Below are 11,084 nucleotides of genomic sequence, written 5' to 3'. Positions count from 1 at the left end.
TATATTATTATTCATCAATTTTTATATACTGGTACTGAAAATACAATAGTATCATATGTAAAGAGGGAGAAATGCCTGGAGAAATACACACACACACACACGTACATATATAGTGTTCTTTTTTTCCCCTAGATGTCCTCATGCTTAAAAAACTTAAGAGCTTCTGCTAAAGAGAATGAGACTACTCTGTGACCTGAGCTATCACTCCCTTAGGGTCTTGTTAGAAATCATTTATCGGGTTGTTGTAATGGCAGTTCTCATGCCAAATCACCTTTCTGTGTAAATATATTCTTTAAAGAATCACTTGAAACAGGGAAAACTTCAGGATTTGGGCAATGTACCAAAGGTAAAGAGGGGAGAAATTTTCTGGTAGTTAAACCTCCTTGACAAACTGTTAAACCAAACCATTTAGACTATCTTTCAGAAAATGTCCTCTACCATATTTCATAACAGATATTTTAGTTAAGAATTGCAAAGCTCATCTTTTATGATTCTAGAAACTTCTCTACTTTTCTAACCTGTATTTATACCTTTTATCATTATTCATTTCCCTATATTTTCTTTTCTTCTCCCTACCAACCATATTTTCCTCAACTTAATTATCATGTATATTTTTGATTCTCCATTTTACTTCTTATATCAGAAAAGTATTATATAATTACCAGTAATTATAACTGGCCATGTCATCTTTTTTAGTTGAAGATTTTCATGCCTGTTCCTGGACAGTGGTGGCCTAGTCCTGCATAGCTTATTTTGTTAGTTGTTCATGCTGTTGGAATGATAATCATTCCTCTCCTGAGTAATAGTTTACAAAGGCATGTGGAGCAGAGATTCAGTTATCTTTACTTGTTTACACAATTATAATAACTATTTAACTATGTATGAGAAAGATATCACTTTTTGTACAGAATACATTTTATAACAACTGACTTCCAAACCTTAAGCATATATATATATATAACTTTATATATAGATATAGATATATTTCTCATAATGTGGAACCAGGAAAGTAAAAATGCTTTAAATATGTCAGTCCTCATGTGTAGCAAGCACATCTATTGCCATACCTAATAACTTGGTTATAATAAAAATCCCCAGCCCCAGCTCTCTTTCCCACTGAAATAAGATCCAGTTTATATGCTCTATAATGACTCTGGCTAGATGTGTAATACCTAATGCAGGGTCAATAAACACTTGAATGAAGAAATAAATAAATTAATAATATAAATTAATGATAAATAATGAATTAAAACAGACCATGAAGGGCCAATCTGAGCCTCTTCTAGTTTTGCTCCTGTAATTGCAGCATAGCTTTAGCTAAATTACTCCTAACAAGTCATCAGTGGGCACCTCCTGGCAATCTTCAGTGGATTCATGTACTAAGGGACAGAGCAGAAATAAGGGTGAGGTCCCAAATTAAATTTTCTAAGGTGACCAATATAGGTGTTTTACCTTTCAAATAATCCAACAATATCAGCTCCTTCAATTGCTACCCTTTTTTAGCATTTTGCTCTTTTATTCACCTGCTTATATTGTGAAATCCAATCTTTTGTGTTTCTCAAGCTATACATTTTATCCATCCTTTTTTAAAAATTCATCTTTTAATCTCCACAATCATGGTCGTCTTTCAATAAGCAGCAGGACAACAGTCTCACAACCCTCATCCAGGAAATAACATTTAGGATTAACTTTTTTCTAATTAAAGCATTCCTCTGATGAGCTGCCCAGTGGAATAAAGTTGAATTCCCTGACAGTCCTTAGCCCCACCCAGCTGATCTCTTGGATGCAGAAATGTGAGTGAGAACTTCTAATACCAACTTACTAAAAGCATCTCTCTGCAGCCTTGCCCATATCTTCACTTAGCCCATTTTACTTTTCAATGCATTCTCTCTGAGATGGGGTGAGTGATGCTATCATTTAAAGGCAAAATATATCTTCAAGAAAAACACCGCTAAAATCCATCCATCCTGTTGAAGTTAATTGCCCTAGGAAAGGGGTGAATACAGAAAACTTCTTAGAGTCAGCCCTATGTGGTTTATTTTTCCCCCTTTGGATTTCCAATTGAAGATAATTACAGGAAAGCCTGGAGTTACTACTGATTATAATACAGTGTTTTTTGGTTTTTTTTACTTTCCTATAAATTTTTAAAAGTTCAGTAGTGTGAACTTTGCTTTTCATAATTCCTTGAGAGTTTTGCAATGTCAGCTTTAAATTATGAACTGGATAATCTTTCTCCTGAAGGCTTCAGACATGAACATGCTTCAAACTCATCTTTTACTTTAACCTGTTTGACTGAACTTTCTGGGGATTCTAGTCAGTTGGAACTTCAGCACTCCAGTTCTGTTCCCACTGGTAAGTGAACCTTTAGATTGCTATGTTGGAGTATCTTAACCTACATCTGTACTTCTTTATTGTCTGACTTGTGAAAAATAAATGTTAATAATGTCTACTTTACAGCTGATGCCAATTTTAGTTTCTTCGGTTATTTTTTTCCCAAAACGTATAAATAGATTTTTACAAAAAGAACAGAGGGTTGAGAGTTTTGTGTATAAAGTGAAATGTCAAAAAAAAAATTTCAGTAAACTCAGAAAAATGTTAATACTAAAATAGACTTTGTTTCTCTGAATACTCGGGCCTATCAAGGCTTAATTTCCTTTGGAATGAATGACTGATGACATCAGGGATCTTATCCATAAACTACAGGAAAAATCTTGCCATCTTCAATTCATCTCTTTTTATTTCTGATTTCTTTTACATAATTGGATAAAAGATAATATATATATTTGTATTTTACCTCTTCATTAAGAACAAGAGAATATTTCTTTTAGTTATAGTATTTTATAACCTGACTTAGATTCTACATGGGTTGACAATTGATGGAATTCAATGTAAAGAACATTTTTTTTGCTACCTATGATTGTTTTTTATTCAGAATCTCACAGTTTTCATTCTTGCTGTGTAGTTCTGAGGGAACAATGCTATATACTAATAGTTTGCATTCATTAAAAATTCTGAGGGTTTGCTTTACAATGAAGAGGTCTGATATGTCAACAATAAATTAATTGTGATTTGTAGAAAACTTTCATATAATAAATAGTTGATATTTTAAATGTTTTTCTAAAGTAAAACTTCATGATTATTTGTGTATATTTTCTCATAAAAGAAAGCATTGTAGTGTGAATGTAAAAGTAGAGCAAAGCCTTCATAGTTCTGGATGTTACTGGACAGTGGTTTTTGTCCAATGAAAAATACTTGTAGAAATAATAAATTTCATTTCAAAACCTACAAGGTTCTTCTAAGAATTTTGGCACCCTTCTTTAGTATGGATTGCTTGGAAATAAGTTTTATGTAACCCACAACCAATCGCTTATTTGTTCATAGCTTCTTTTTGTATTATATTATCTGAGTTGTTTTATAGTATAGGCAGTTTTCTAATCAGCAGATAAGACATCCTTTTGTAAATTTTCATTCAACTATAAGAAAAAAGATCTCCATGCTGTTTCTTCCCCTTAAATTGAGTGTTTGATTGGGTTTTGAATTTCATAGAATTGGGGAAATCAATTCTTTTATACATAGCTTTATACAGTAGATTTGGATGAAAAAAATGAGGTTTACAAACAAAGTATATTACAGTTTAATGATAGTTTAAATACTCATGCTCTTTTCACCATTTTTTGCCTTCTAGTCATCTCTGTCAGAGTTATCTATTCCATTAAGTTCAGTTGTTGTCTTTATGCAGTTTACCTACACATTTATAGCGTAGGTATAATGTCTTCCTACAGCTGCATACTATAAAGAATCTAGAAGGCACTTCCACCTCATTATCCTGGCTGTACCTCAAATTCAACACATCTCAGCTTAGGTACCTAAAGATGCCTCCTTTTTGTGTCTTTATGTTTATCAATGACCCATAAATTATCTCAAATATTTTTAGTATTTATTGCAAGCATGTATGTGTTTGTTTATATGCATATTAGTTTAATATGTATCTTCTCTACCTCTTTGTCCATCATGGCAGTAAAAATTCCTTAAAATCTTAAAATTCTGTTCACTTACTGACTGCCTGACTGAGCAAATGAAAGACTGACTCTCTTCATTTCCCCCAGTACAGGCACCTGGATAGACTCCTAAGTGTTCTCATTTCCTCCAGGTTTTTTGTAATAAGCCTCCTGCCCACTGACAGCCAGAAAATCTTCCCTGAAACACAAGTCTGACTCATTCTTATCTTTTTTTTTTACAGTTTCCATAACTCTTTGTAACCTGTGTTTTAAACTCTGCCTGTTTAAAAACATTTCAAGCCTCACATAACCTACACATATTTCACAAGAATGATTTACACTTTCCAATGACTGTTCATATTATTCTTTCAAGATGATTTTTAATAATTATTTCCATCTGCCTCCATTTATTAAGATCCCTTTAAGGTAAAATTCTATCTTCTTCTCAAATGCCTATAGTTATCTCTCTGTACAAGGGAACATCTACAAATATATATATATATCTAATATATGAAAATGTTCACATTTCAATTTTTGTTATAAATATGTATGTCCATATTTCCTATTAGATCGTTCCTTAAAGATAAATGTCATTTCTCCATTCTTTGTGGCATATGCGTGATACACATGTAATAAATATGATGAAATAAATGATGAAATTATTACATTCATGACAGTATATCTTTTTAATGAGTTTTCTTTGGTAAGGAAAGAAAGTCCAATAACATATATTCTCACTTGTAAGTGGGAGCTAAATAGTGTGTACACATGGGCCTAAAGATTAGGATAGTATACATTGGATACTCAGAAAGGTAGGAGGATACAAGAAGGGTGAGACATGAGATATTACCTAATGGATACAATGTATACTATTCACTCAATGGTTGCAGGAAAAGCCCAGACTTCACTCTTATACAGTGTATCCATGTAACAAGCTGTACTTATACCTTCTGAATCTATAATAATAAAAAATAAAAAACAAAATTGACCTATAAAAAGGGAATATTTGTTTAAGTCAAGTTATATACATATTTCATTTGCAAAACTATTGTATTAAAATTATCACACAATTTGCTACCTGATGGTGCTGTTCAGAATAGAAACAATGTAGACTTTGTCCTTCATTTGAAATTTTTAAAGAGCATTGAACATTCCAGAATTTATTTGGTGTGCTAGATCTTCTTGCCCTATTTTTAATACAGTCAAGTTTTATGTATTCATTCAAAATATATTTATTGAATACTTAGGACAGAGAGTTAGTGGCTGGGGTGCCTATATGAACATAAAAATAAAGTGATAGTAGAAATAAAAGAGATTTATCCTTTTAAACTCAATAATGTGGCAGTACATTTTTAACATTTATGAACACATATTCCTAGTATGGGAAAATAAAATATAACAAAAGAAGGTTAGTTAATAGAAAGTTGAGTAGGTATGTCTAAAACGAAGTGTCCCTTTATCATGAAAACCAATATTTAGACCTTTCTTTCATATAATAACTTATAAACATCTCATACATACAGAATCTGGATAGTTTCCATAAAATATCTGTGAGTTAAATGTTCATTTATGTAAACTCTATTCAGTAGAAGGCAAACCCAAAAACTGAAGAAGCAGAGTAGTTGGGCCAAAGTCACACATATATAGTAAGAGTATGTGGGAAGAGGGTGAGTGGAGAGAAAGCAGGGCCAGCCAAGAGAGCTAAGTCGAAGAGCTCTTAAGATGTTCTCCATTCCTAAATTCACTGTCCATTTTTATCCCCCACATTGCTTGGAAATTAAGTTTAAAAATACTACCATGGGGAAAAATACTTTTCTGTATTCCAGAAATGGATTTAATCCATAATCAGTAATCACTACTCTCCATAATACTATGGCAGTAATAAGGAAAAACAAGAAAAATAGTATATACTATTGCAATTACTATGCCAAACACTTGACATTCTAATCTCATTTAACTTTCCCTACAATGTGTTGAGGCATGAAGAAGTTAATTATTATAATTAACTACCATATTTCAAATACAGATTTTTTTAATCACTAATACACTTATTGGTTTTTGATGTTCAATTCAGAATAGCTGAGTTGATTTTTTTTAATAAAAGACATTCACTTAATGATAATCTAAACAAGACTACTTAGTCTATAGAAAAATAAGTATTAACACTTATTTTATATAATTACTGTCAATTTTGAATATGCCCTATCTATCAATGAAGCACTTTGAGAACCATTTAACATCATTAATCATATTTCCCTGTCTATATTAGAGAGTTTATTCCATTAAATAAGCCGTTAGTAAACTAATCCTAGACTCTTGATGAGCTATCATTAAGTACTAGACGTTGATATGATTGCTGTGTCTTTAAAAATCTCATTTAACTCATTTCCATAAGAGAGTCGTTTCCTTCTTTAAATATCTATTCTGAAAAATATCTAAAAATCTTAGCAAGGTATTGGTTTGTTATAGACTCATAACTCTTTAAGACAAAGAGGAATCCTTTTTTTTTTCTTTTATCATTAGCTGAAAAAGATTTACTTGAAATTACTTACCCAGAAACACGCAGCTACTTGTTACCAAAAATGAAGCTAAGGAATATGGGTCAAATAATTCTTTGCCCTTTGCACAGCCCACTAAAATAAATGTCATCCCTCAGATTTCTTGATATCACATCTACCTGATAACAGAAAAGTCAGACCTACTATACTGAAGTGTAACTGAACAATTAACTGTCCTGCTCTTCTAAGGCAGACAGATTTTAAAGTCTCATATGATCCCCAAAAATGCCATGTTTTCAAAAACATGGAGCCAGAAGAGTAAACATAAAACTTTTATAAACATTACATAGTAACCCTATCAAACCGTGGTTTACATGAACACATACATTCAAACACACACATACACTTTCAGTCACTGCATTTTTTGGAGAATTTGAATTATATTTGTCCTTCTGGATATGGCTTGGAAGATGAACAGCCACAGTATGCTGCAGGCTATAAGTCACAGGTCACTGACCACTCTGTTGAAAATTGTAATTGTGCTAAGGTTTGTATGAAAAGAGCAATCTTTCCATTGTCCTAGGTGGTTTGAGTCTTTATGAGGTGGCCTCAGCAATGATTGTTTCTTTGTCTTAGGAAATGAACAGCATGACTTCTAAGAGGCAAATTTTCCCCCGATACAAAATATATGGTATTTTTTCCAATATCCTTTTTTCCAACTCTCCAATACCAAATAGGGTTCTTACATTCAGTTCAATTCTGTCACTAACTACCCAGGGTTAGCATCAAACTCAATAGGTTTAACGGTCAGTCTCATGAGACTGCCCCCACTTGAGATGTCGGTCTCAAGTATTAGGTCACCATGGGACCCACACTTCTGTCCAGCTTGGCTACAAAGTCAGGGAGTTCCACAACTCCCCAAGTTTCCATAATTTGCCAGAACAACTCAAATAACATAGGCTAATGCTACACTTATTACTACAGTTTATTATAAAGATACAAATTAATAGAGACACACAAGGCAAGTTTTAGAAGTATCTCAAGCCAGGAACTTCACTCCCCATGGAGTTAGGGTACACCACCCTTCTAACATGTAGATGTCTTTGCCACCTCAAAAATTCCCTGAACCCAGTCATTTAGGAATCTTCAGAGAGTTTTTATTACATAGGCATATTTGCACCCTTCCTGGAGGTTGGTGGGTAGGCCTGAAAGGTCCAAACTTATAATCAAAGCTTGATCTTTCTGGTGACCAGATTCTATCCTGAAACTATCTAGGGACTTTTCTAAAGTCACATCGTTAGAACAAAAGATGCTCCTGTCACCCTATCATTTAGGAAATTCCAGGGTTTTTGTGTAATGGCTGCATATTCATTTAGAAACTTTGCAGATTGTTTTTCTATTTTTCTTATATATACATATAATTCCCAGATGAATTCAGATTCAACTCCTTCCAAAAAGCCCTTCTTCTCATTCTTTCTATACAATGTCTCGTTTTCACTTTACTGAATGCTCAGGGTACACATTTCTATGGCATCGACCTCAAAGGGAAATGATTATTTTCTGCATTTAATTTTGAACTTAAATGTTTTAGCTTTTAGATATTGTGCTTGGATTTTAATGAAATTTCATCAGAGAATAAATTCCCACAGAAGAAGAGATATGTTATACTTCTCATCCCCAAAGAGCGAGCAGCTAATATAACTTTACAAAGATGGACAAGTTGATAGAAACCTTCACTTCCTCTGTGGTGTTTTTTTTTTAATACAACTCTAATCTTTTAATGACTCTGCCTAGGGGCCTCAACTCATTCACTCTCACAAAGAACAATCTAGGTTCATGTAATATGCATATTTGAGGTGCCCTGGTAAAATGAAAAGTTAATGCTAATGTGATGTTGTAAAATGAAATAACTCCCAACAACCATCATTTTGTTAAATGCCTGCAGAAAGTATTCTACTAGAATTTGAGTACATCTGTTATACTTTTAAAGTGATGAAATAAAAAGTGGCCTTTCTGATAACATACAAGGGAATGCTAATGGAAGTATTGCTAAGTGGCCACTGCATTACTGCATATTACCTGAGTGGAGTTCACTAAATTGTATAGAGTGATAAAGATAGAGATACCTACAGATATAAACACAGATACAAATACAGATATATAGATTAGACATATAGATATCTCCCGTCAAAGTTTTCCTGGTATCATGTCTTCTTGACACCAGATGAAAAAACCTTAGTCTGTTTTTTGGAATAGGCATTGGTACCTTGGCTTATCCACGAGTTTGTACAATAAATCAAAATGTACAGTAAAATATTTATGATGATATTCTCAGGTTATCATGATGAAATGTGGCCACAAACTTTATTCATCAAGTTATTTCTGGGAAGTAATAGATGGGAGATCTCTCTAAAGCAGTGGGTATGTTCTCATCTAAAGTACGGATTCCAGTGGGCTAACAGTAATTTATAACCAATTACAGAAAATGTACTGTGCTGCAGTTTGCAAGTATTATTCCCTTTAAAAGTAAAGTGGATTCAAGTTTCTCCATATCAATCGGTCTCACTTTAATTCCAACATTTTTTTAAGTGAGAGATAAAGCAGCAGGGTTCAGCTACACATTGAATTATTCAAACCCTGCATGTATGAGAGCAGGTCCATGTGTAAAGGCAGAAACACACTTTAAAGCCTTTATATTTTAGTTATTAAGTAGAAGAATAGAGTTTAATAAGTAAGACTATTCATGAAAGAAATTTGACATTATGTTTCAAATGGCTTGTAAATCATGCATATCCTTTAATTCAGAAATTCTACTTCAAGAAATTTTTTTCTAAAAACTCAGAACTCTCTGTATGCACAGAGATAATGAAACAAAAATGTTCATTGTAGTGTTGCTTCTAATGGGGAAAATGGTAAACAACTTAAGTGTACAACAATATTGAACTCATTATATAATGAAATTATAACATATCCTCATAAAGGATATAAACTTAAAAATTGACATCATATAAAATTGTATTGGCATTGGAAAGTGTTCATGTCATAACATTAAATGTTTGAGGAAAATGAATTAAATTCAGAGGCATACAATTTTTGTGGATATGTTTATAATTATGTGAGATTTGTTCACAAAAATGGTACAAGAAATACATATAGCAAAATAGTAACTTCTGTTAGTCCTGAGAGGTAGGATGACAATAAAATTTATCTTTTATTCTTTATATGTTTTCCAAATTCCTCAACTGAGTACATATTTATTTTGTAATGAGAAAAAAATAAGTTACATTAAATAAATTGTATATTTTTATGCATTAAGAGAAAAAGAAGCATTTTAAGTGAGAATTGGCATGGAAGGAAGAAAATTGTGCCTGAGCCCTTGAGTGGATACAGATTTCTTGACATCTGAGAATATTGAGCTCTCTACTTATCTCTAACAGCATCTTGATGACCTTTTTTAGTCTAGTCTCTTCATTAGGCTGAGACCATTGCATAAAAGCCTAAATGAAAGGATTAGATACTCAGAAAACACCTGTGCAGGTGTTAAAGATAGTAATGTTTAGCACTATTTTGTTTGCTATTGTTCTCAGCCCTACAACCTTTGGAAGATTTTATTCACAACAAAATTCTTCCATATCCACAAATACCTAGTACACACATACAAGTGATCACTTATTATATCTAAGTAAAATTATGGCTATCACTATTTTTGCCTTCTAAGGAACAAAAGTCATTTTACTCCATTCTAGAGAGAGAGTGATTCAGGGAAGGCAAAAGCACTGGGCAAACTGAAGTACCCCATCCACTTTTTAAAGGCTGGAGCAAACATAAAGGAAAGAGAAGATAAATAATGATAGCTATAGGGACATCAAAAAGCTAACTATAGGATAGGAGAGAAAGATATATCTATCAAAACCATAACAACCATAACAAAACTATGGAAAGCAGGAGAGAAAATCGTACAAAGGCGAAATAATTTTTATGAATTAGGGTCAGTAGTTGCAGACAGTCAAACTCTCTCTACCTATTTATACATAAAGAGATTTATTAAGATCAATTTTATAGTTCACAGAATCATTGCATCATCGTGAGAAACAGGTTATAAGCTATGTTTTGGAGAAAAAAGAATCATTGAACATACTGAAGATGAGGCATGAAAAGAGAGACATGTTTCCAGATTTATTATGCATTTGTTGAGATTAAAGTTGCTACCTGTTTTGACCCCAGAACTACATTGGAAATCACTCTGCTTCAATAAGAATAGGACAACGTGATGCCTCTCCAACCCAATCCTTTACCCTTATTAGTTTCTACTGAACCCCTCAGACTGGAGTAGGATGAAATCTACCCAAAACACTTCAGCTAGGTGTAGGCAATGATAGGATTCCTCAAAAGAAAGCCATTCTAGACCTGTTTCCTCATTTGAAAAACAAAGGACTTGGATAAGACACTGTCAAAAATCTCTCTCAAACTCTCTGTCTTAATTTTTTCATAGATGTTTGATTAAAAATTAATATAACTCTTTATTGGAATTATCTATGAAATCCCTCAAGGCACCATAGGTTTTGAATGCTTATTGCTTAATATAAAT

General features: G+C 32.8%; 1 protein-coding gene across 1 annotated transcript in view; it reads left to right on the top strand.

Annotated features, from left to right (window-relative positions):
- The first annotated feature begins 2,073 nt into the window (after positions 1-2,073).
- The window catches only part of ANO3 (anoctamin 3), a 368,098-nt gene continuing 359,087 nt past the window's right edge, over positions 2,074-11,084 (top strand). Inside the window, exon 1 of the mRNA XM_012744641.3 lies at positions 2,074-2,352. Within this exon, the coding sequence (XP_012600095.1) occupies positions 2,199-2,352 (154 nt within the window). The 5' untranslated portion in view covers positions 2,074-2,198. The remainder of the gene's footprint in view (positions 2,353-11,084) is intronic.

Source organism: Microcebus murinus, chromosome 4 (assembly GCF_040939455.1).
Source record: "Microcebus murinus isolate Inina chromosome 4, M.murinus_Inina_mat1.0, whole genome shotgun sequence".
In the NCBI taxonomy this organism is placed as follows: Eukaryota; Metazoa; Chordata; class Mammalia; order Primates; family Cheirogaleidae; genus Microcebus; species Microcebus murinus.
The sequence above is the reverse complement of the archived record's forward strand: the minus strand, read 5'-3'. Positions and strand labels throughout refer to the sequence as shown.